The sequence below is a fragment of the Pituophis catenifer genome, unplaced genomic scaffold (assembly GCF_029215685.1).
Source record: "Pituophis catenifer annectens isolate HBS135680 unplaced genomic scaffold, rPitCat1.0.hap2 SCAF_3, whole genome shotgun sequence".
In the NCBI taxonomy this organism is placed as follows: domain Eukaryota; kingdom Metazoa; phylum Chordata; class Lepidosauria; order Squamata; family Colubridae; genus Pituophis; species Pituophis catenifer.
Window position 1 is genome coordinate 145080713 of NW_027256883.1, and position 27663 is coordinate 145108375.

Here is a 27663-nt window from a genome sequence, read left to right on the forward strand (position 1 = left end):
TGTTGGTTTAATTCCATATTTTAATATCTAATTTCCCAATACCTTATCACAAGATTTCTTGAAGGACTGAATATAATGAAACTAACACAACAAGGCCAAGCACATAGAAACTATAATCTTTAGATTTCCATATCTTCTTTCATCTAAACAACTGTTCAAGTAAATTGGACCTAAAATCAATATATTAGTAGTATTGCTTATGGAAACAGTACTTAATCTCAAATAATTAACTTACTAAGAATTTCAGACCTTCAAGACAAGAAATAAAATCAAACATATAATTAAATATGCTAAATCAAAAGAGACATCAAATCAAATCCAACATTTTAAAAAAGTAACATATATGGTATTCTGTAATTAACTTTGCTTCATTTTTCAGTATTCCAGTATTGCACAGTAAAGACAAATAACAGATCTGGTCATTAAGCTTTTATCAGACTCACATTTTCAGAAGTTAAGTTTGCTTCAATTCATTTCTTCACTAGTCTATAACCATCACGAGTACATAGTGAACGGGGAATCTGATGCGCTGACATAGCACTAGTTTGAAAGTGCACAATATTTATGCACTTTATAATCTTTAAAGGTCTTAATGTGCATTATTAAACTGTAGCCATGATTTGCATCTTAGCTCAGCCCCAAGTTACATCAGCATACGCTGAATAAATATAGATATTATCAAGCAATTGCAAGGACATAATCCTGAATGTGAATCATGGTAATCTGAAAGCTACCACTATAGTAAAAGTGGACAGTTTTGATTCTTAAAATTAAAAGAAGCAAATGATTATGAAACAGTCCATTTGAAAGTCTTTGCAGATTCAGTGAGCTGAGGATATCAACAAGTACCCATAATGTGTTCTCCATTTTCCATAAATCAAATCCAGTGGAAATTCATGAAGGACTGAGCAGCCAAGTTAATCTTTCTTCCTTCGTTACTTTGCAAATTAATCAATTGCAAATTTAAGTTTAAGTTTAGAATCCTAGTTACGGATTCTATAATCAGGAATCTGTAGAAAGAGAAAACAAGTGAAATTGCATCAGTTCAGTGTTTTTCAATTGTCAAAAGGGACATTTGGAACACAGAAAGGACTGCAGAACATTTAGGCTTTCAGGGGCAAATTGCTTTGTTTCACCACATGAAAAGAACTATAATCTAATAGAATAATGAAGCCGACAATCTTTGCAAGCAATTATCATAAACATCAAAGTAATTCTGACTGGTTTGCAAGTTGTTGTTCTTAATATTTGTTCTGCTTGGTCATAGGATCCACGTGTTTTGTAGCATGTATGCGCAGTTCACACAGCAAAACTATCTATGCATTATGTAAAAATGGGAGGAGGGGTTGTTTGTTTTTCAGCTTGCTTGCTGAAGACCTTGAAATAGATTAGGGTTGAGAGGGTGTTACTGGCCAAAGGTCACCTAGCTAGTTCCATGAGAACTGTAACCTGAGTCTCCCCATTTGTATTCAACACCTTAATCACTACATGCAGTAGGCCAGGGGTCAACAACCTTAAACACTCAAAGGGCCACAAATGTCCTAACCGGAAGCCTCCTGTTCAATTCTGGAGATGACTGGAAGTCCGGTTCCCCCAACATAGAGTCTCCTCCTAGGATGGCGTCCTTTTTCTTCTGCTGACTGGAAGTCTGGTTCCCACACTATAGAGTCTCCTCCTAGCACGGCGTCCTTTTTCCTATACCTGTCCTAACTGAAAGCCCTATCAATTGTGGAGCCAACCAGCAACAGGGGAGCTGCAACAGAGGGATGAAAGAGCCACATGCAGCTCCAAAGCCGTGGGTTGCCAACCCCTGTATTAGGCGGACTATCATTGCTTTTCAAGCAAAAATAATGTTTATTTTTTTAAAAAATGTTTATTCCAACTTTAGGTTTTCAGCATGATGCCCCTAGAAATCTATATGATGCCATACCATGCTATTATTTGGACTGCTTGATTTTTTAAGTAACAAAAATGTTCTTCCCACGCTAAAGTGATTAGGAAGAAAGTGAAATTAAGTGATTACATGCAAATTAAAGCAGCTGTACATCCTGATTAAATAAACGTGCTATTTTTTTCCCCAAGTTATTTGGCCAAAGGAATATCAGAATTATTTAAAAAATACTATTTTTCCTGAAAATATAGAAGAATTATATGGACTTAATAAAATATTTTGTGGCTTATGTGGTGAATACTGTATGAAGTGACTTACTGCTGCTTTCAGAGCTTGGTCCAAATCTTCTAGTAAATCTTCTGAGTCTTCCAATCCAATAGATATGCGAATTAAAGTATCTGATATTCCGAGGACCTCTCGGTCTTCCTTTGGAACTGAGGCATGAGTCATGATTGCCCTGGAAAAGAATAAATAGTCTATGAGTGCAGAATTATAAATAAGGGGAAACATAGCAGCTAACTCCAGAAAATACAGTAAACGTAATAAAACTGGCTTCTATTATCAATCCATTTGCAAAAGTCACCTTTAGCTAGATGGGCAGCATAGCTAGCTAGCTAGACAGAAGACAGACAGACTGTATTTTTTCTGAATTCAGAAAGAAAAGAATTCAGATCATATCCATGGGCTGGCATTGATATATCCTTCAGATTTATTGTGATGCAACTTCCACAATTTTAGCTATTCCCTAAACACCCGGAAGGCAACCAATTGGGAAAGGAAAATGCCAAATAACATTGTCTGAAATAAACACTGTAGGCTATTGAAGACAGGAGAGCTATTCTTCCAATAATAAACCATTTTTACACAACCTCTATCAGGAGAGTCTTAAAACTAGCAAGCAGCATTTGAAATTAAATTATGTGTGTGGCTAGGCTAAATTTGAGGATTTAAATAGGTTTTTAATCTTGAGGATACCAATAGAAATAATGATCTATGGAATGAGGAAGAACAAATCCCACTTTAAAATTTTTCTCTGTAAGGGATTTTGGAAGTGGTTTACTATTGTCTCCTATTTAGGGCTGATTAAGAGTGACTGGCCTAAGATCATATGGCTGACTGTGAGCCTAAGGCAGAAGTAGAACTTGGTTTCTAGCCTGGTACCAAACCAAACTGTCTCTCATTATTTTAGATACAGAGCTTATTAAAACTGTATAAAACTATATATGAAAGTATATATGGTAAGTATTATAAACTGACAAAGTGTTTCCCCAAAATTGTCTGCGAACTGCACCAATCTGCCTCCTCCACTGACATTGTGTGCTATGTTCATGCGATCACAATTTGTGAACTTCCCAACAGATTTCCAACAAGCAACATCAATTGGGGAAGCCAGATTCATTTAACAACAAGCCTTGCTTAACAACTGTGATGATTTGCTTAACAACAATGGTAAAAATGAACATAAAATTGGGTCTCGTTAGATGATGACTCACTTTATGACATCACTAACGTAAATAGAACTTGAGTCCCAATAGTCATCATAAGGCAAGGACTATCTTTAATGAACATTATGACTAATGAAAGTTATAGCCTGACACATTTGGAAGGTACCGAGATAGGGAAGTCTGAGAAGTAGAGAGAACAAGATACTCTGAAGATATTCAGATATCTTCAGATATTTATCAGCATAGCTTATTGGTTACTGGTATTAATATAATCAAACAAATTAGCTTACACTTCCCTGAAGATCAATATAAAATACTTGACTTTTTTTTTTTTAGAAAGTTAGGGTAAGAGAAATAGTGAATATGAAAAAAGCTCTTATAAAAAAATATTCAACATTTTGGACTAAACGTTATTAGGAAGGACTTACCACCTTTTAATATAGCTTCTACTAGGATTTTTAAAATGTATTTCATAAATAACAAAAAATATTATGTTAATTTTACCTGTAAAACTAGATCTTGTACTGTACTGTGTTTAAGTATAAGCACATGTCAAATAAAAATTCTAAATAGAAATGTACTCATTTAGAACTGAAACATAGATAGCAATAAAGTGTGAATTTTGGGAAAAGGATATGGGTGAATTTACATCTAGGTAGTTCTCAACTTATGATGGTAGTTGGGACTGAAATTTCCACTGCTAAAGGATACAATCCCTGCAGCCCTGGTTCTCATTTTTAATCAAGTCCCACAGCATTAGGTGAAGCAACTTCCTACCAACTTCCCAGCAGAGTGAGTGAGGAAGCCAGTAGGAAGTTGCAACTCCTAAAAAAAGCAGGGAGGTAGGTGTCTACTGCGATGTGGAGAAGTGTGACTAAAATTGTGCAAGAAGAGATTCTACATAACTTGCTATGGCTGGCATTCTATTACCAGAGTCCTAAGCAAAGAACTTCAAGAATTAATCCTTGTACCAATGTTATTATTTTCAATCCACTGTATTATTTGAGTAAGCATGTAAAGCAGGGGTAGGCAGTTAATTTTCTTAAGGGGCCATATGAGAAACTGGAACTGTTGTGAACAGCTGAACCAACAGGCTGAACTTAATTCTGCTTAATATTAACTTTACTGCTTTATTTAAAAAGTAGTAAATTATATGGTTTTGATTAGCTACTACTGGTAAGAATACATGTTACATCTTATTTATATTTGATTTCTAATTTCTGATTAACCTCACATCGGCCAGAGATGGCCAAAGGGCTGGCTACAGCACAGGGATCATAAAATTCCCAGGTCTGGTGTAAAATATATAGAAACATAGGACCTATTTACCTCCATTAATATTCTGGGAGGCAAAGTTAAACAGATTTTGGTTTCCTCTTCTGTCTGATCATCCCTGTAACCTAACTTTTGCAAGCCTTTGCCGTACGTACTTCTCTGATCTTCAGATCAGTGTTTTTCAAAATTGGCAATCCTGGTTGTGGAATTGCAGGAGATGAGTTCCGTACATCTTAAAGTCACTAGAGTTCAGAAACACTGATTTAGATATTTGAAGAATGGTAGTGTTTTATCACAGAAAAGATGACACTTATGGAAGAGGAACATCCATAAAAGTAAACAAAAAGATCCAGTTTCCAAGTAAACATTGCAAAGGCAATATAAGCAAACTCATATTGTTTAGTTGGAGCACACACAGTGAATATTAAAGTATCAAATATTTTGATAAACATCAGTGTAATACTTTTATTAAGGGATGCCAGAAAAATTTACTTACGGATGCTCTGCTAGACTCTCATATCCTCCTAGACTTTCAGCGAGGGTAAAAAGCTAGAACAAGAAATATAAAAATTATATTGTATTTCAAATAATATTAATTCAAAATTTTAAGACATGCCATTTACTCTTATGCAAACTTAATTGTGTGTTAGCCTAGTAAAAGCAAATGGATAGAGCAGACAAAAGAAACTGGTTTTGCAAAATAAATAACAGAGATGCAAGAAATGCAACACACTTAATCAAAACACGAGGCACAAATTTGCTTTCATTCCAGGCCATTTTCTCTTGAAAACACAAATTTGACATCAGTAATAGATACTAAATTGCCTTTTAACTTCAGAGGATAAATTCTGGGAATATATGTGTGTGTGTGTGTATGTGTATGCTCAAAATTAATTAAAATCCCACAAGAATCTAACCCAGTTCAGGACAAGTCCATCAAACGCAAAAGATGCTCTTTCATTGCATGCAGATTGAAATGGCCTCATCTGATAGAAAAATAATGCTTTGTTTGCAAAGGCTGTTTGCAAATATTGTCTGTTCTGCTACGACAATATTGGCCCTGCAGGCAAAAGTGTAGAAACAATGATAGCATAAAAACACTCTCTGATATTCTGGCCATTTCTTCCCCTTATTTTTTTTTAGGGTCAGAAGTGTCTCACATATTAGATCTCAGCTAGTACTATTTTGAAGAGTATAGGCGATCTCAGGGATTTTCAGGGATCTTCTGCTGTGAAATTCCTTTTCATTGTAAACTTGTCAAAGCCTGCACAGGAGAACAGTAAGATGCTGCTACTTAACAGAGTTTCAGTGGCCAGCAAGACTGGAGTGACCTTGAGACAGAAGGTTGGGTTGATTGTATAATGTATTACCTTAGGCACGGAAACAAAAAGGGGCCTGCTCTCTACATTTTAAGTTAGGTTACTATCTCAAATTGGTGTGACTATGATTCAATAGTTAGTTGACTTTTATTCATACACTGACAATAAAAACACTTTGATCTGGGACTAAGAATTGAGCAGAAGTAGGACTTGCTCTTTTAAGACTGGTATTTTGGCTCCAGGAGAGGTGGACAACTGTGGCAACTTTACGACTTGTGGACTTCAAATTCCAGAATTCCTGAGCCAGCATGGTTGATTCAGGAATTCTACGAGTTGAAGTCCACAGGTAGTAAAGGGTCTATAGTTGCCCACTCCTGAGTTAAACTAATAGTACACTACAAGGTGGGTAAGGTTCAATCTTTGAAGGAGGAGGTTTAAAGGTCAAAACAGTTCCATCAAGCCTTGTAATGATTGAACACTGGACTTTCCATTTAGCAAAACATTAGCCTCGCAGAAAATCATTTTTATTTTCATTGAAAAATTTCACTGGTGTCAACTAAGAATGCAGATAACTATTCCATTGTAGTAACTTTAATAGTCCTCATGTTTATTATTTTTTGTTATATCTCTTATTTTTATTGTATTGTATGCCACCCAGAATCATTCTGGATAATGAGATTGGTGGTGTGTGGAGTTGTGTTCTCAGAATATTCAGCCAAGTCATACTAATTGGGAAATTCTGGGAGTTGAAATCCACACACCTGGAAGTCAGGAAGACTGGGAAACATTGTACTACTGATAAAATGGTGCTGTAATCTCAAAACTCCAGTTATTAACATATTCTTACCAGTTCCAATCCCAATTAGAATTCACGTCTTCCATGCTCTTGATTCTTGGGATGGTTTTGCAATATTCTCAAATATTGTCACCAAACAGAACATCTAATTAAACGTACATTAATCTGGATGCAGGTACTGACAAAATCACATTTGCCGCAGCCAGTGGCTACAAACCAAGATAAATAATGCCCAGCTAGTAGATATCCAACAAGAAATTTGACTGCACAGCTATATTTACAAGTCAATGCTTTTCCAATGATATATGTTGACAAATCAATGAATTGACTTCTGAAGTCAAATGCATAATTTATTTATTTGAATTCTGCCTTTATTTTATTTTATTTTTACAAATAACCGAAGACAGCAAACAAACTGTGTCTGATATACCTTCCCCAACCTATTTTTCACATAACAACAACTTTGCAAGGTGGGTTGGGCTGAGAGAGAGTGACTGGCCCAAAGTCATCTAGCTGGCTTTCATGGCTAAGGTGGGACTTGAATTCACAATCTTCCACTTTTTAGCTTGGTGCCTTCAGATTTCAAAAGCAGCAAGACACTGTTACATCAGCCAAAGCTGTTTTGCTTTCCAGGCACCATTTATAATTGTGGAGGAAGATGGCAGAGAGGCTTCTGGAGTGCTATTACATGGCTCACATCGCCTGACTCCCATTCATTCCATTCCATTTCCTATAACTACATGGGCTATTTACATTTTGGGAGCTCCTACAAATGCTCAAAACCCACAATGGTTTCAGCAGGGAAGGAAAGACCACAGTACAGTACACAACTCCTGACAGAGTCACAAGACAGTAGCATGGCTCTTTTAAAAGCAGTCCACAAGAATAAATTTTACCTTTAAGCTTTTAAGGAATCGAGAAGCATTTTCAAGGTTTCCTTTGATGTAAAAGGAAATCATTCCTGGGCAGCCCGTGCACTGACGTTGCATCAGATCATATTGCGGGTGTGACTGTAATCCTGCAATGAATCATACTTTATACAAATAACCCAGCCTGTATTATTACTTTAACTCAGACAAACACATTCAGTAGCTGACATATGCAGATGTTTCCAGATGAGGCTTTTTTTATTTAAGCGCCTGATCTTACCAACAGCACTATAGGGGGGCATCTCAAAGATGATGACATCATTTATCTGCAATCCCTCCATCTTTCTCCAATACACCTTCCTCCTTTTCCCCTTCAGAGGAAATCTATTGAAAAGGGGGCATTGCTTCATAATGACTTTTGCTTAGTAACACTCGGAGCCCTTTGGGAATGTGTTTAAAATGGAATCAATGACTTATGGAATCAAGATGATATGCAGCAGGAGGAGATATAACTATGAAGTGGATATGGGAGAAACCAAGTTAAGGAGGCTTACAATGATTGCAAAAGATTGGAGTTTTAGTTGGGTAGCTCATCAAGTCTTGCCCAGTATAGAATACAAAAATCCTTCTAGGAAGACTTCCAGGTTATCTGAGGGCTACATACCAGGGAAGATGACTTTTTCAACCCTTGGATCTGACTCAAGGTATTGCGCCACAGTCATTGCGTTGTGAAAATGCTGTTTCATGCGGATTGGCAGAGTCTTTAAACCTCGGTTGCAAAGGTAGCAATCAAAAGGAGATGGAATTGCTCCAATAGCTATGAAAGAAAAAACAGATATTATTCTCTTTCCAGCATATTACATTTTTTAAAATCGTTTTTTGTTTCAAAAAGTATGCCAATGGTCAGAATGGAGGTATTCTCTGAGTTAAAATAACAACATAAAATAGTTGACAATAAAGTGATAAATGAGTTTGATCCACTCATGATTTCATTGGTGTCAGCACTGGGCTGGATATACATGTATCATTTTTTAAATATTCAAGTTTGAATCAGTATATCACAGAGCTCCTCACACTTTGCAACACAATAATCACCCACTGCTGGCTGGTGCAGGCAAAGTGACTAGCAAAATCCAGGTTGTGGTTTGACATTGCCTCCACTTCACTTGGACAACAGGTAAAAAAATTATTGTGACCCTCCCATATTCTTCGTGACCCACAGTTGCCCCTAATCCATATTCTGAGAACTCCTTGTAGTAAACATTTTATGGAACTGGCCAAACGCTATTTTGATGATTCTTCAATATATATTTATACATTCAGAACAAACCACATTGAGGTCTTCCAAATAATTAATCTGCTTTTCTACTCAACAACTACCCAAAGCATGAATTCAAAATTTAGAACATGCATTTTGAATCAGAGCTCTTATTAAAATACAGTCAGAGCTCTGATTCAAAAATGCATCTTCTAGTGTGACCTTGTGGCTGTTAGCAATTCTAAGGATTGAGTCAGAACTGAATCAGACTTATGGCTTTACCAGTATTCTATGCCTCACATGCATCCCGCTTGGTCTAAAAACACAGGATAGAAGACAGTACCTATAATTAGGCAGTTGTAGCTGACATGTTAAAATATTAGTTATTTAATGTGTTATAATTATATTTTTATTTCCATAAGGATTGGCTGTCACAAGTGACAGAATATCCAAACTTGCTTTGAACACCCCCTAATCTGTGAAAGAGGAGCTATTTTTCATGTATTTATTTGTATCCTACCTTTATTATTTTTATAAATAACTCAAGGTGGCAAACATATCCAACACACCTTCCTCCTATTTTCCCCACAACAACAACTCTATGAGGGGAGTTGGGTTGAGAAAAAGTGACTGACACAAGGTCACTAGCTGGCTTTTATGGCTAAGCAGGACTAGAACTCAGTCTCCTGGTTTCTAGTCTGGTGTCTTAACCACTAGACCAAACTGGCTTTTGGGCCACAATATGTCTAGCCGCATAGAGTAGCTCCACAGTGAGATAGGCGGCAAATACATTTAACAAATAATAATAATGTCTGCCCAAAGAAGATGCAATCTGTGAACTTCTACTGAGGGATGAATGTAACAGTAGACTCATAGGAGATAGAAAATAATTTTGACTTAAAAAAATACAAAAATGGAAGATTAAATCACACACTATTTGCACTACTAGCCCAGATTTTTTTTTTTTTAGGGAATGTTCTGAAACTGTTTTGAAATACAACACAAAATTGATAGGAAATCTCAGGTACACGTCTGCAGAGTCATATCTAATTTGACTGGAGGAACTATTTTTTTTAGTCACCGCAGTACTTATTTTTTAGATTAACTTTAATTTAGATTTTCTTTACAATTATTTTCTTTTTCCAACAAGTAGCACCAAAGTGTTCAAAACTATAAGTGTTAAAAAATACAAAAAAATTACAAAACACCAAATAACACATGTCTTCTGTACTGAAGGTGACTTGATTAAACAGGCAATGAATACATTTTGCTAAAGATTTTTTAAAACACTAAATGGATGTCAAGCATAGCTATTTTACAAAATCTCCAAGCCACACTTTTGAGTTTGCTTTTCATACTCACAATATTGCAAGAATCTGAGTTTCTCGTGTAGTTCATTATTATTTAGTGAAACCAATCCCATTACAACATCGCTGTGTCCTGAAAATATAAGCAGGCAAGTGATCAGTCCTATTTATTTAAATAAAATGCCTGAGCATATTCAAATATCACACAAGTAGGTTGATAATGAGGCAGTGAATATGCTTGCTCGTCACAACTGGTTTCTCCCACAAGTAGACTAATGAGCATCTGTGGCTATTCTAAATTGGAATAACAACCAAACACTGAACTGTGGTTTGATTTGTCTGGAAAACAACAGAGATCAAAGTCATCATTTGATTTTAGATTGCTTATGACCTTGTTCTTGGGTTTCTAACAAGTGGGAAAAGCAACAGTCTAGTGAGCCCACTTCACATTAGCTTAGGTTATGATACCACAGATGAAAGAACCAGAGGGTTGTGTTATTTCTTGTAATGTTTGCTTAACAATTGTTGTTGTTAGTTGCAAAGTCGTGTCTGACCCATCACGACCCCATGGACAATGTTCCTCCAGGCCTTCCTGTCCTCTACCATCCCCTGGAGTTCATTTAAGCTCACACCGACTGCTTCAGTGACTCCATCCAGCCACCTCATTCTCTGTCGTCCTCTTCTTCTTTTGCCCTCAATCTTTCCCAGCATTAGGCTCTTCTCCAGGGAGTCCTTCCTCCTCATTAGGTGGCCAAAGTATTTGATTGCTTAACAATAAGCCTGGGTAAATGTGATGTGGAAACTGGGCCATCCATTTACAGACACTATTGCCTTTATCATTCAATGAAATCAAATTTCATTCAATGAAATTTCAATTTCTGCTTGTGGTTATCATCTTTTTAAAGCTGATTAGCTGAGAACTAAAACTTACACTTGGTTGCAACGGTTTTGGGAATGGAATGGCATGATTTTCTAAGGTAAGGTAAGAGACATTTTTGAAAAAATGTTGGATATAGGAGGCACAGATGATGTTCAAAAACAGCCCAAATTACCAGAATAGCAGAAAAAATATTCTCTGTCAGTCCTGGATCAACAATATGGCTTTTAAGCACTTCTCTAATTTACAGGGCAAATATTAAAAATGCAAATACACTATACATATCCATGCAAATATGATACATATTCAGATATAACTTCACCTTGAGCTATTTTAGATATATTTAAACATACATTAAAGAAAATTAATGTGAGCCACAAGCACTGACTACAAACACTATATTAGGAAACACATTATGTGTTTATGAATTACATTATGAACTATATAATTTCACTTTCCTTTTCAAAATGAATATAATAAAAATCTAATGTGTATTAAAAAGATTTGAACATATATAAAAAGCGTTATTAATCTTACTACAAAATAAAACCAACATAACATGCAAGTCTAGCTACTTACCATTCATGTATTTGGTTGCTGAATACATACAAATGTCTGCTCCTAAAGCCAAAGGACGCTACAACAGAACAAAACAAGAGATTTATTTCATTTTCTGTTGATAAAATCAATAGCAATTGCCAATGAATACTGAGGCATACTGCAAACAAGTTTCAAGTAATTCCTGCTATGCAGAGATTAGGCTATTGAGAAAAAGGCCAATTATCATTTCATTGATGCGAATCTGAAAAGGTTTAAAGGGAAATTAAATTTGAGCATCACCTATGAAAGAATAAACAATAAGAAACAGGAAGTGAAAACAGTTCGAGTTCAGTTTCTCTCTTTTCCTATTTGGTGTATCAGCCCAACTGATCTCAGAGGGTGTTGTGGGGAAAATAGGAGGCGGAAGGAGTACTAGGTAGGTTCACTATCTTGAGTTTTTTTTATACACACACATATACATACACACACACACACACACACACAAAGATGGGATTTTAAGAATCTCCTCTGCTATCTCTTTGAAGACTTAGATGTTTCCTCAGGCATGAGGTCTAGAGGTTAGATAGGCCTGTCACTATGTTTTCCTTTCTTGGATGGAGTTGGGTTGGTCCTTAGCTGCCATTTATTTTTCCTATTTATTCACGGTGTTCTGTTTTCATCATCATTTTTATTAATGTTCAGTATAAAACCAATCAAGTATAATCAAAAATCATAATAGCATTGTAACAGTTTAATATACAGGGTACTTACATTAACAAGTCTGGATATGTCAAAGCCTTATGGCTAAGGCACAAAACTTAACAATTACAAAGGTGATTTCAGGACATCTGCTATTTAACAGAATTTCTAGATAACATCGATCAGGGCAGCCAGGCAATCTTCCCATTAAAAGGCGGATTAGTTGAAAACACACTTCCGCCCAGAATGTGTTCCAGGATTTCAACACCAAAGACGCAAGGGTGTTGCCTAAATGCTACATGAATTCCTTTATATTTGCCATTCATTGCTGTAAAAGGGAGGGCAGTAAACCATAGTTTGGAAAATGCCCTTCGGTAGTGGATAAAGGATAGCTTAAATAAATTTCATGCAGGCTGTGGTTCCCTTGAATCGCTGAGGTGATGATCTAACTTGGGACTCCTGCTAAGTTATGCTGACATTCAATATCTTCTAATCTTTGCTTAATAAGCTCCATGGATTTATTGTATTCCATATTTAGACAGAAGTCAGGGAACCTGCCAAGGTAATTCAGTTTCTTGCATATTGTTATGTATTATCTAGATTTAAAGATATCGCATGGGAGAGAGAGGAAGGGGAAAGAGAGAGAAAGAGATGATAGACAGATTCATTCTAAAAAGTAGTAAGACATGATTAATTGCAACCTCTTGTTTCAATGCTAATCAGATTGGCCTCTGGCTAAGTGCAATGGAAACTGTTCTACCCACAAAATATGGTTTTTGGAAAGCATGACTGCATTTGATCACATGATTGGAATGTTATGTCAGAGTATCAATGTTCTATTTTGTGGGTTTAATCCTATGCACACCACCTAGAGCTGCAATGGTGAGATGGGCGTCTATATAAATTGATATAACAAATAAATATATTTCATCCTCTTCTGCACTCTGCAGCACTTTGTCTTAGTGGAATTATTTCCCTCTATTATGTTAGCTACTCTGTTAGGAATGTTTAGCTGTAAAATGGTTAGATTATAGACTCACCGCATTGTCACAATGCTGTGATTCTATGGAATTAAAATTGTACCACTTGACACCTCATTTCCTAAAGGCTGTCTCAATGTAGCCCTGTTATTACCAGTCATGACAACACTTCCTGTTTTCCAATAAAACATTAAATTAGAACATCTGCACTTTCATCTTTCAATCCTATATTTGTTGGTCCTCAGCGCAGCCACTGTATCTTAATTCAGAAATAAAAGCCACCACTGTATGCCTAGTGGAATTGACTCAGTAAAGTGTATTTAGAGTTATTACTTTACTCTGTAAAAGAGAATCAAGTATTAATGGGATTCCTGATGTTTCTATTGAACATCTATTGTTTCTATCCAATATCTGCCCTTTCCAAAACTTTTCATACAAGCCCTTTGTGATATGTTCTATCATGTGAGGTGAAATATGTGACCATAGTTGATAGTGATGTGCCATGCCTTCCCCAAAAGTATTGGTTGAGGCCTACAGCACAATCCTTTCAATGCCAATCAAGAGTCATTTTCACACCCAAATACGTTTTAAATAATTCTTGGGGCTACTAAAACATCATCCTCGCTTATTATGGGTTTACATTCCTTAGCTGTTTGCGCTGTTGCAGCTGGTGATGGCATTCTAATTGTGTAATTATTATAATGGTTTATTGTATATTATGTAGGCTGTTTAGAACAGCTAAGATTTAGAAGCCTATCAATCAATACATTTTGAGTAACCAATTTCATATCCTACTTCTGCCATTTTGCAATGTTTACCAGGTTGTTGTATTATTGTTATTTTTCCCTTTGTAAAAAGGTGAATCATAGAGTCATAAAAGTAAAATAATAGAAAGCATTTAATAGATGAGATGTGCTACACTAATAAAAGCAGCTAAAGCAAACTAATAAAAATTGACTTACTTGGAAATATGCAGACATAAAAGTATTGTCTACTACTAAAATAACTCCTTTGTGTTTATGAACAATGTTTGCACATCCTTGAATGTCAACAACTTTCAGCATTGGATTTGTTGGCGTTTCAATCCATACAAGCTGTTAGTTTGGGAAGAGAAGGATATTAAATATATATTATTGGAAAGTATCCACTTTAAAGAATAGTGTTTTCATTAATACTTTTTGTAAGACATTAAACACTACAAGATAATGTTGACAACATTCTTTTTTTTCACATATAAGACCCTTTTTTTTGTTACTACTTCCCTAAGATGAAGAAAATTCATTATTTAATATTGGTCAGCCCAAATGATTCCATGGAAATATATTTAAAACTTTTAAATATTTCAACTCTGTCTATAATTATCATGCAACAGAGTTGAATTGTGTAGGACACACTTTAAAAAAGCAATTTGGGAGGAAATGGCTCAGTTCATTTCGAATCAAAGAAGTCCGCAATCTTTGTTCAGATAAGAATTTTCTGTCTTTTTCTTCATTCCTCTCTCTTCATTCCTTCTTTTTTTATAGATGCACTGTAGGCATAAGAAAGTGCAGGCATGCAAAATATGTTCTCATAAAGTTAGGAAAAAAATGGTTCTTGCTCCTGGCTTGTTATATGTGGTTTCCACAGGTGCATGTTCTGATATTGCATATAAGATTCTATGTATTTTATAACACCGCCCAATTTTATGTTCTAAATCCTTCAAATAGTTACCTCCAATTATCTGTACATCCCATGATAATATCTATGTGTCAGTTCTACTGCCTTACTAGCTCACAGGCCACAATCTTCAATTCTACGTGGAAGAAGCCACTGAATCAAGACTAGAGTAGTTTAAATGACTGAGAGCCTCTGGAGTTATAAAAATCTTGTTAAGGTATGGCAAGGAGGAGGAAATTATCCCCCTGTTATTTCACCCAAAGGCTGTTTTCGCCCTTCCCAGATGCATAGAGAGGATCTGGAGCCAGGTAAGAAAGAAAAATGGGCCTTTCCCACCCACCCACAGGCCCTCCAGAGGCAGGAAACAGCCTGTTTCCCTACTTCTGGTGGGCCCAGAAGGCCCGAAAATCAGCTGGCCAGCGCGGGCATGCAGCCCAGAGCTGAGCTGGTGTGCCCACTAATATGGCTCCGCGTGCCACCTGTGGCATGCATGCCATAGGTTCGCCATCACGGTTCTATACAATCTGCAGAGTTAGCTTGTATTTCCCACTGAAAGAAATATTTGGCAAAACGCTATAAGTTCAAAACTGTCAGCCAAAGACAGAGGAGGCTCACTGGGCAAAGAGTCCTGAAAAAATAAACTACATTATTTCTTATGAGGTCCACAACAATCACATCTGGAACAAGCTAAAACCTGGACTACAACTAGAAAGAAACAGATTCTCACTTGTTACTATCTTAACCAGTCACTAAACCTATCTCACAGACCCATTGTGAAAAAAAAATATAGCAGCAAGGGGGATCTACATGGAACATGGCAGCCTCAACAATACAGGATACTGAATTTTTCAAACCTTTTAAAAAGGAATGAAGAATTTTTTTCATCAGCTCAACTGGAATGTTTAAACTACTAAAAAACTTACTTTGGCCTCTCATAGAGTTTTAAAAAGCTTTAGAAGCCTCCATCTGCACTTAAAAGCCTGATATTACTCTTTCACTTGTTTTAGAGATTCTTATGAAAGTCCTGGAAATGATTATGAAGATTCAGGCAGAGTTCTAACCATTTTTAAATTTGTATTGCTTCAGTTGGATTATAACACATTTTGGATGGTGGGAAAAACATGCAATTTTCTCTCAGTCTTCTAGCATGACAGACAAATGTTCTCCAGCTTATATTGTACCTACCAATATTGGCAAAGACATCAATTGTTAAATTTACTTTTCACCCCTTCTTGTATCAAACAAGATGACTTTAACACAGCATACTCTGTACAGTTAGTCCTTGACTTACGATCACAATTGAGCCCAAAATTTCTATTGCTAAGTGAGACATTTGTTAAGTGAATTTTGCCCATTTTACGACCTTTCTTGCCATAGTTGTTAAATTAATAGCACGGTTGTTAAGTGAATCTGGTTTTCCCATTGACTTTGCTTGTCAAAAGGTTGCAAAAGGTGATCATATGATCCCAGGACACTACAATCATCATAAATATGAACCAGTTGCCAACCATCTGAATTTTGATCACGTGACCATGGAGATGCTGCAATGGTCATAAGTGTGAAAAATGATCGTAAGTCACGTTTTTCAGTGCTGTTTTTTAACTTCATTAGTCATTAAATGAACTGTTATAAGTCGAGGAATACCTGTATAATTCTGTTATGTTATCTTAATCTCTTTCAACATTTTTGCATTGATCAGTTGTAACCAAACATAAAACTTATTCATGCATGATACAAAATCTTTGAAGCTGACCTGAGAATTGGAAGAATAACATCAGTTCCACACCCATGAGCGGTAGCCATTCCTATAGGTCAGTGATGGCTAACCTTTTTTCCATCGCGTGCCAGGAAGAGGAGGGGGTGGAGAAGGTTCGTGCATGTGCGTGCCCACACCCATAATTCTATGCACCCCACCCTGCGCATGCATGCGCAACCCCCCTCGCCCCCCACTCCTGGCACATGATGGCCTGGTAGGCCCGTTTTTCTTTCTCACCTGGCTCCAAATCATCTCTATGCATCTGGGAGGGCGAAAACAGCCTCTTCCGTCCTCCTCGGAGGCCGTCTGGAGGCCTGAAAGGGCCCATTTCCCAACTCCCGGTTGGGCAGGAAGTGACTTTTTTGCTGTCCCCAGCCTCTGGAGGCCTCTCAGGATGCAAAAAAGTCACTTCCTGTCCAACCAGGAGTTGGGAAATGGGCCCTTTCAGGCCTCCGAGTGGGGGGGGAAGCTGTTTTTGCCCTCCCCAGATGCATAGAAAGGATCTGGAGCCAGGTGAGAAAGAAAAACAGACCTTCCCCACTCCCATCCCAGGCCCTCCAGAGGCAGGAAACAGCCTGTTTCCCTACTTCTGGTGGGCCCATAAGGCCCAAAAATTAGCTGGCCAGCGCGTGCATGTGCGCCAGAGCTGAGCTGACGTGCCCACTGATATGGCTACACCATAGGTTCACCATCACGGCTATAGATACAGTTATATCTGTAGGAAATTGTCCTTCCTGAACATTCTGTCCCTAAATAAATTCACCAAATCCAAGTTGGTGGCTGGAGGCAGGCTGAACCATATGCATGAGATGAGAGTTATGTGATATAGATGTCTTTCACGTTTAGCAAAAAAGGCAACACATCCCAAATTTCCTGCAGTATATGCTGCAGGAAATTCTAGTCTGCCGTACAGTCATGCTGGGAATGTTATTTTATTACCTTGGTCTCTGGTGTAATTGCAGCCTCAAGGCATTCCAGTTTGGTGCAGTCAACAAAAACAGCCTTTAGACCCATATCTGTTGCGATTCTTCGAAAATATCTATTTGTACCTAAGATGGAAAGAAAAAAACTTGTCTTCATTAATGTCATTAGGCGAATGTGCCACTAAACTCTATATATTATTTCACTCTTTTGGAAAAGATGACATCTTCAGTACTAACAGCACTTCATATAGTACTCATATTAAACAGGGTTGATGATCTTATCTGCAATGGCTTCCCATTTGAATAATAATAATTATATTAATATCTTATTAACATATTTCTATCCTGCCTTTAAAAAAAAAGTTTCAAGAGCTATCCTGTTGCTCGGTGCATGAACTCTGCAGATTGCAACACAGAACAAACCTTCTGCTAGAGAGAAAAATACTGAGTCAGTAGAATATCAGCTGTGGCTTTCCCTGTCAAAGATTGTGGATTTAACCTCTGGCATCTCCATTTAACAAGAATTAAGGAAAAGATGCTAGGAAAGCTTTCCCGAGATCCTGGAAGGTGGGTGACACTTGGTGAAGCCAATACCAGACTAGATTTTGAATTATCTCCTGTAGAAGGGTTATGTGTTTCTTCTGTACTGGCCCTGTCTCTAGCATCTGAAATATTGGCAAATTATGCAATATGCAGAACAGAGATGGGCAATTTCCATAGGCTGAAAGAATGAACCAAGCTTTGTCTTCCACATATAGAGGGCTGCACTCTAAAAATGCCCGTTTTCAAAAGGCGAGCTCAAGTATTTTAAGAGATGAAACAAGCATCATGAGCACCTGGAAGCCTTAAGACACCCAAAACACAAAAGGGAATCAAAATGTTTGGCCACAGCCCTAACAGAAAGATTTTGGGTCCTAAAGTTAGGATGGTAATCTGCATATTTGTGTGCGTGTGTGTGTGTGAATGTATGTGTGTGTATAGAAAAAAAACCTACTTGGACTACTCAAACTTTTGTAAACAACTTTACAGTTGCTGGGATCCTTTCATCAACTTGACTGTGTTCCAATACAGAGTATCAAATGCTCTAGTCTGCCTGCCATGGTGTCAGCAAGCATTCCCAGAAAAAATACTTTCAAAGCTACAAGCCTATTTATTCTTTCTGGGAAAAAGATCCCAATGCACTCTAGAAAGCATACAGTATATGAGTTGACCCATATATGTTTACCCTTCCAATAAGGTTACCTGAAAAAACTAGGAAAAGTGGAGGCAAGTAACGAAGAACACAATGATACTTATGTATATTGAAAATAAACCATTAAAGAAAGTTTGGTGATTTTTAATAGTATATTAAGGAGGCAAGCTCTTCCTGATGGATTCACCCTTTAAAAAAATCCTAATCCCCATCATTACACACAATGTGTGTTGAAAATGCCTTATGACATTGAGTTCCAGAAGGAATTAAAGGGAGGAAAAAAAAAACACAATTCTCATGTGGATTCATAGTTTGCTGTTTCACTGTATATATTTTTGAGCACTTAAAAAAAACAGATTATTATATCTTCACCTGATTTAAAAAAAAAAAAAAGGAAGCAAAGTTTAGCTGGGGGCATTGATCCAACATATTACTTGCTTTTGAGGAAACATGTTTTCCTTCTCCTATTGCTATGTGAGACGTTCTGTCGCGGGGAATACATTACATGGCTAACCCTGTGAAGTAAGTGGATACCCTATTTTGTTTATGACTAAAGTCATCTTGGCTGCCGTCCTAGAAATTCTACGCATAAGTAGCAGAAAGGTCAGCAGTTCAGAGATCCCAATTAAAAAGAAGTGACCTGCATCTTCAGCCAATACAAAAGTAGGTCTGCCTATGAAGTACAAGATATTTATCTTCCAAGAGCAAATATAAAGCTTCAGAATAAAACTGTATTTCTGCCATTTTATGTCCGAATTCGCTCCTTATCTCATTTAATGCATTGCCTGCACTATGTTAAAAATTGTGTAGAAATTGTTATAATTTCCAGAGGGAAAAATTGCAGACAAATTGATTTTGATCGTTTATAAAACATAGCGCAAATAATGCTGTGGATTGCTAGGAATGCTCCAGTCTTTAAACATGTAATGGGACATATGGAATAGCACTCAGAAACCAACGACTAATAGTAAGACTCTCTCATCTGCCAGGGTGCTAGGCCTGCCCCCTCTCCCCCCAGCTCTGGATACATCACTGCTCCATATCTCTTTCCTTCTTTTGTTATCTGACCCTAAACCAGGGGCAGGTTTCAAAACCCGTCGTCATTGGTTCACTTGTGGGATTGTGGGCGCATATGCAGAAGCGTCCAGGCAGGTGGGCGGAGCCTCCCGCTGCCTCTATCGGTTCGCCCAATCCAGGGCGAACTGGTAGCAACCCACCACTGCCCTATGCCCTTTCCAAGCTCTACCTCCTCAAAGCCCCACATGCTCCTGAAGGGTATGTGGGACTCTTAATTCCAGTCTTAAAAGTAGATTTCTCACACCTAGGTTAGTTGAAAGATCAGCATTTTTGGATTCAACAGCATATAAATATATTGTCACAAATGTTTTCAGTAATTCCACCCCCCCAAAAAAAAATTACACGTAACAAAAGCAAAATTGCTCTCAAGCAGCAATGCCAAACATGCTTTTTATTACATATACTCTGGATTCATGGGGTTTTCTCTTCCTTTATTCAAAAACAGTGGGTTTTTTTCCCCAGTAATTCAAACAAACCAGCAAAAAATGGTTTCTACCTGTCATCCAAACCAGCTCCCCTTTTAGTTGGAAGAGAAACACAAACCATCCTTTTACAGTCTAGAGAAGGATTAGATAAGCAAGTAAATCAAATACAAGACTTCTTACTGTAAATTCCCAGTAAAATTTAAGTTAGGTTAGATTCTACTGTAGCTTATAAGCATATAAGCAACATAAAAAGGGATAAATAGTGGCCATTCATGAATTTGGTGAAACTTAAGGGCAAACTACAAGACCATCTATTGATATCTACAACTGACTGGGCAAATCCCTCTGTCTAAAATAGCTTTCCCCAACCTTTCTGGGTTGATGGCCTGGAAAGGTGGGGGGGGAGAAAGGATGGTGGTTTTGTGCGAGGGTTAGGGTTGTGCACAGCTTCATTTGTGTGAGTGGCAGGTGCATGCCACTCATGTGAGGGGGGGAGCTGCATGTGCCTGCTGCTTGCGCAAGTGGTGCTGCATGCGCCAGCGCCTGCCACTCACACGCATGAAGCTGTGCATGTATGCACGCTCAGCCACAACCAGTGCAGCCCAATTCTGAATGGGCCACAAACCAGTAGTGGGCTGTGGCCTAGGGGTTGGGGACCCCTGGTCTAAAAAATATTGCATCTGAAGTGATAAAAACATCTCCATTGCTGATAATTGAACTATTGTGGCTGTTCATCATGAAGCTTTTCTTCATAATGCAATCACCATTATGTCAGACTTAAGTAAATTTGTTTAAATCCTTTTGGTGCACCAACCAAAGAATTACCATCCAAAAATGCTTAAAACACATGCCGCTATACTTCTTACCGCCATAGACATCGTCTGTACAAATAACAGTATCTCCTGCCTTCAGTAAGTGTGCAATGTTCAGAGTTGCTGCTAATCCAGAAGCATATGCTAAACCTGAAGTAAAAAGAAAAGCAAATGAAATTTGATCAATTAATTAAAAAAAAAATCATATATTTAAACATTACAGCGAATAGGTACTATCACCTGTGACTCTGAATGCCTGTTGGATAAGAATAGAAGCTTTGTCCCATAAATTGACTCAAGAGATTTAAGTACAACCAAGCATTTTAGCCATTATAATAAGTCTGGAGACATGGATTAATACAGATATCAATATTTCAGAACAAGGTTTCTACTTAGTTTAACAAAACAGATAAAATGAAATGATGCTCCTGCACAATGTTAGAGGCGATTACATCTAGGTTTCAAATTTATGTTGCTTTCCTAGGAAGCTAATCTTCATACAAGAATATAATCATTACTATTCATATTAGAAATATTGATAGCTCACAGTGTTTGCCACCATCTAGTGCTGCCACAGCTTTTTCCAAGCAGTCACGAGTAGGATTTCCACAGCGGCTATATTCAAAGCCCTAAGAAAAAGAGAACAAAGAACGTCAAACTTCTTTACCAGACATTGGTGCAATTTGGGTGCAAGTTTATAAAAGTTTACTGAATATTCCACGCACCGATTTACTTAAGAACTCCAATCATGTATGTCAGGGGTGTCAAACTCAAAGCCTGCGACCCAAATCCGGCCTGTGGGGTGCTTAGATCTGGCCCATGGGGCCGGTCTGGAAATATCAAAAGACTGGCCCGCAGTGCCTCTGCTAGCAAAAATGGTGCAGGGGGGGCACCTACACCCCCTGCTTCCTGTTTTTGGCCTGGACAGCTTCCTGAAGCACCCTGCCAGCCAAAATGGGGCATGGGGGGCACCTGCAGCCTCCCCATGCCCTATTTTGGCTGGTAGGGTGCTGCAGGAGGCCATCCAGGCCAAAAATGGGGCACGGGAGAAGCTGCCCATGCCCTCCGCACACAATTTTGGCTGGCAGGGTGCTGCAGGAGGATGTCCAGGCCAAAAACAGGGCACTAGGGGGCCGCCCGCATCCACACACACTGCCTCATGCCCCATTTTGGCGGCAAGGTGCTGCAGGAAGCATTCGTCCCATTTCCCTTCTCTCTCCCTGGCCAGCCCACGGAGGACAACTATACAACCATAATGCCCTCAAAGAAATCCAGTTTGACACCCCTGATGTATGTGAATTAAGTTTTGAGAACTAAAAATATTTTTGTACAAATGAATCCACAATTGATCTGAGTTAGAGATGATGAATGAGCAGCCTTCTTTAAGGGTTCAATGTTATGTTACTCAAATGTCAAGAATACCCTACCCTTACTTGCATCATTAAGCCATTGCTTGTTTTTACAGAGCTTATTGACTAAGCCACAATGATTGTGTTCACATATCATACAAGAAGGATATATTAATTTTGAACTTGTTATGGATTGTTATGAACCTTCTAGAGTCATTGTATGAGATAGGGAGCCATGTAAGTCTTGTAAGTAAATAAATAAATAAGCAAAAGGGGTGTCTTAAATGCACAAATGCTTTTCCTCATGTCCTCTATTTAAAAAGCAAAAACAATAAACTCATAAACCTCATGCATATTAGTCTACTTTGCAAGATAATGTTAAGCAAGTGGGCTAAAACGGCATTTTCAGATAAAATGAGCAAAGAAACTTCTTGTACTTTTCTAATTTAAGCCAACTCGCTTACTTGGCTACCGATGAAAAAAAAAGCTGCATAGTTGATCTTTGTATCTATCTCTATGTTGTTTCCTGCATAATAGCTATATAAATTATCTCTGCAATCATTCTTGCATCAGAATTGTTTATTCACAAGCCTCAATCCATCTTCCGCAAAACTGTAACAATGAAATTAGTTGCAAATTAGCCAGGAGGCAGAAAAAAATTAAGGTAATAAGGTATTAGTGTACATAAAAATGCAGAAATGTCATGGAAAGTTTCTTTTATACTGTTCTTCAGTTTCAGCTTTAACAGCACCTTCCTGGATAAACATTCATAGATTAACTAGTTATGCATTAAATGTCTTCTTGGACACTAAGCATGTCTTAAATTGCTGTAGAAAAACCAAGAAAAGGGGTTTGGTCATGTAAAAGCTTTAAAATAATTGCCATGCTACTTTTACCGAACATGATATTTTGGCCATGTGATTAACTAAAACAGTATTTGGGATGGTTGCCACTTATTTATGTAATGTTCATGTTGTAGTAAATAGAATAGCAAAGCAAGTTTGTTTTGCCCTGCCCTTAAGTGTTTTCCGAGTTAAAGTGAGTGAGCATTTCCTTCAAAATTACTCAGAATTATAATCAGATTCCAGAAATTCAACACCGATTAAATACTTTAATTGGACAAATGCAAATATCATTTATATAGTGAGTTGAAAGTTTCACTATGATTTTTATAACATGGAACTGGGAATGAACTTTAGAAGGAAAAAACCCCCATCATTTAAAATGTCTAAAACAAGCCATCTTGGACATCAAAGTCAATCTAAAGAAAATTTAGATTGTATTTTGAAAATTTTGTATATCTATCAAGCAAACAAACAGGGAATAAGTCTAGATACCACCAATAAGATCTGAGTTTCCCCCCCCCCCCATGGTTTCATCAAATATATTGCTGATTAATATGAGTCAGAGAAGATCTTCACAAGAGAAATTTAAACCTCAGCAGATACAAATGTAAATATATGGCTTCTTGAAGAGCTGGTTCCCAAATCAGATCTTAAAGGTCATAGTAACTCCTTTAAACTCTCTACAGAAATGGATAGGAGTTGTTACATAAGAGTTACATGCTCCTATAATTGGTCAGAGGCCAGTAGTCTGCAGTAGTCAGGTTCAGCTGAATGCATCTGAAAAGCAGAGCAGGATTTGAAATGGGATATAATTCAAGCATGTGTTACAGTGAGCAGTTCTAAGATCTCCAAGAATGAACGCAGTTAGCAGGCTAGACTTAGCTGTGCAAATATACCAGCTGCAAATCCAAGTAGGCATCAGGATTTTAACCTCAGTAAAAGGCAGCTGAAAGTCCAACTTCCCCTGCCTTGAAAGTCTAACTTATTTCTCTAGTAGATTTTTTTTTTCAAGCATGCAGGAGTTGGGAAACTAATAGGGCATGTTCTAGATTGCAAAAGTCTGAAAAAAATTGCCATATGGACAAGCAGTGTCAATTCCAAAAAAGGAAAACCACCCACAGACCACACTTAGGGGATTTTATTTTGAAACAAATCCCACATGCAATTGAGACACATCCTCTCTCTTTGTTGTTTGGCAAAATTAACCTCTTTCTCCCTGGTTTCCATACTGGATTCTCAATTTAGTCTTCTCTTTAAACATGTACATGTCAAATGTCAGGAGGTATTTTATTCCTAGAGAATTATAGAACTGGAAGAGGCCATAGAAAACAAAAATTACAGCATCTTTAGCAGATAGCTACTGCATTCCATCCAGTATTCTGCGTAATGTCCCACTAACAACAATTCCTGTTGTTAGGATGCTGTTTCTGCCGGCCTGTACTTTGAATTAATGAATGGTATTTTTGTCCTGAACTCTGGAAAGATTGTTTTTTACAGTGAGGCTCCAGTATTGGAGAAGGAAACAGATTGCTCATTTTTATCAGGAACACCAAAAAGACTAACTGAAAGCAGACACATATCAGGGCTATTACATTTCCTCTCCTCCCCCCCCCCTCTATTTTGGCCTTTAGACTGCCCAGTGACATGACAAAAATGACCAGAGGAGCTACTATCATTAACATTTTACACTACCCCATCATCATTCTTTCTTAGTCGTTCTATCATTTTTTAGAATGGGCAACTGCGACCCTGTATTTTTTAGTGAGCCATAATGTAAGAGGCCTCAAGCATATGTTCCTCCTTCCCTCATTTTTTTTTTTTTAAACGCTGCAGCCTTCTGAGGAAGATGGCAGGAACAGGGCCCGAAAATATAGCTTTAGGAAACAAGTGTCAGAGGCTTGAGAAGAGATCCGGACGGCAGCTACTCCGGGAACACATATTGTGCAATTGTGCAATTCCCCTTAAGAGGAAAAGATGCAGGCGCTTCAGGCAGGAGGGTGCTTCAGCGATGCGTTGGCCAGGGGGAAAAAAAAAAAAACACCTCACGACTTGTAATCCACAGAAGGTGCTTTCGAGATGTCGCAAGTCTCTGCGGCTTCAACCACAGGCGGACAAAAGGGAGAAAAAAAGTGCCTCTCGCCTTCCTCAGACCCCCACCCTCGGGCACCGCCGGTCAGCCTCCCCCCCCCCCACCTCGCCCCTCCATCCTGACTCACGTTGTGCTGCCCGGGCGCCCGCTGCTTGAAGGTGGTCGCGAGAGAAATGGGGGGCACCACGGCCAGCGAGCTCCATTGTTCGGGTTCTTGCCCCACGTGGATAGCCTGCGTGGCGAAGTGCTTGAAAGGCGGCAGGAAACCGGAGCGGCTCTCCTTCGCGCCTTCCATTCTGCCCGCGACAGGTGTTCCCGTGCCGGCGAGAGACGCGACACGGCGATTCGGCAGCGGCGGGAGGATCGGATGAGAGAGAGAGAGAGAGAGCGAGCGAGCGATCTGGGCAGCGCTCTCGGACTTGGCTGGCGCAATATCGCGGCGAGTTGCTCCTTTACCGGCTCGCTCTGGCTGGCAGGATCAACTGCCTTAAGGCGGGGACGCTCGGCTCGGGTTGGCTGGCCGGAGCGTCGCATCACACCGCGATGGGTGGAGACCCGGCAGCCCTATCCTGCCATATGCTGCCCCGATCCCAGTGTCCGATTGGCGCAGGAGCGAGGCGCGTCCCTCGTTGCCCGGGTTAGTCCTCAGGTCGAAGGAGTGGCAAACTGGCGAGGGGCACAGAGGGTTGGCGCTGCTATGCCGGATCGATCGTTGGTTGGGATGCCGCCTTCCCATCCTCCGGGATCAATAGGAGGGAGGGAGGGAGGAAACGCGGGTGACTGGGTAGGGAAAGAGCCCGGCGGAGCGTGCGGAGGGGGATTCCTTCCACCGCATCTCGCTGTTTCCCGCAGTGTTGGAGTGAGGGAGGTTACAGGTAACAGTACCAGAGTTGGAAAGGACCTTGGAGGTCATCTAGTCCAACCCCCTGCTCACGCAGAAGACTTGTACTAGGGATTCGAACCGCCGAACTACCGCCGTTCTGATCGACAAGCTCAGTGTCTTAGCCATTGTGCGACCGGACTTGGGGTGCATCCCCCTTTTAAAAATTCACTTCCGGCTATTTCCAAAGAAACTTTAATAAGTAACGTCATCATTTATTGGAGAAGGAGGGAGAGAGAGAGAGTGTGGTGGAAGAAGGAGAAAAGAATGCATTTGTCCTGATGGACATCTGTCTCTGAATTAATCATGATCCTGAAAAGGCTTGGACGGCGAGAAGCAACGCATCCATTGCAGAAATCTTATGAATGAGAAAAGCTGCCACTCGCGGCCTCTCCGACCGCTCTGGCTATTGGCTGGCAAGACGGAGGTTGCAGCCTTAAATGGAAAGGCTGGATAAGGACAACATTGAGGGCTTTGATGAAGGGCTTTAGCTCCTGCTTTCGTGTTCCGGCAATGATCCTGGCAATGTATTAGTTAGAGGACTGGTACTACCCAGTTGGGTGGGGAAGCCTCAGGATGCAGCTGGAAGTGAAGATGCTGCATTCTCAGCTTTGAAGGATGTGAAATGGACCAAGTCCTGTGTCAGCATCTAGTATGGAGAAGGCATTAGAGGGCTATAGAAGCCTGTTGAAGTTTTGTCAAGACTAAACAAAGCGAATACATACATGCATCAATTTTACTCAGACCTGGTAGGTGGCCAGGAAAGCCCCTTTGGATCTGGCACCTCACCTGCCTTCCCTAAACACCTCAATATTAGCCCATCCCCAAGAGCACTGGATGCTGTGCTGGATGTCATCTTGCCCTTCCAGTATTCGGCATCTTGGAGTAACTAATAAGCTGCTGCTCCATCTCAGAACTCCCAAAGTTGCTTAGGAAGGTCGAAGCAAATGGAAGAAGCCACAGACAACACCAATACTATTGGGGGGTGGTGTTCCTAGGAGAGTAAATATGCAGCTCAGCCTGCTCAATGGCCAAATACAGTCTGAGCTTGCCCTAGAAACTTAAATATATATACTGCATATACCAGTTTAATTAGATTAAATGCCTTGATGCTAGGAGACTTTAAACATTTAATAGTGCATAGGAGGTTTCAGCATATGGAGACAGGAGCAACTACAATTCTAAAGAAAAGCACCTGCACACAGCAACTTCAGCTTTTTCTTTTTTGAAATCCTAGTGGTATCAATGACAGCATTTATTTATTTATAAAATTTATTGGCTGCCCATCTTACCGCAGGGTAACTCTGGGTGGTTTACAGTATATTGTAAACCACCCAGAGTTACTCTGTGGTAAGATGGGCAGCCAATAAATTTTATATATGTATCATACATATTTACACACA

The 27663-nt window shown here is 38.9% G+C and overlaps 1 protein-coding gene across 1 annotated transcript; it reads right to left on the bottom strand.

Moving 5' to 3' along the window:
• Window positions 1–248: 248 nt before the first annotated feature.
• CTH (cystathionine gamma-lyase) lies at window positions 249–25737 on the bottom strand. Its single transcript, XM_070939459.1, has 12 exons — window positions 25508–25737; window positions 21645–21726; window positions 21152–21247; window positions 17608–17717; window positions 14219–14350; window positions 11617–11674; window positions 10216–10293; window positions 8260–8412; window positions 7623–7744; window positions 5108–5160; window positions 2210–2348; window positions 249–1010 (listed from the first exon to the last, which is right to left on the bottom strand). The coding sequence occupies exons 1-12, from the start codon at window positions 25673–25675 to the stop codon at window positions 984–986; spliced, it is 1218 nt and encodes a 405-aa protein (XP_070795560.1). The 5' UTR covers window positions 25676–25737; the 3' UTR covers window positions 249–983.
• Between the last annotated feature and the right edge of the window lie 1926 nt (window positions 25738–27663).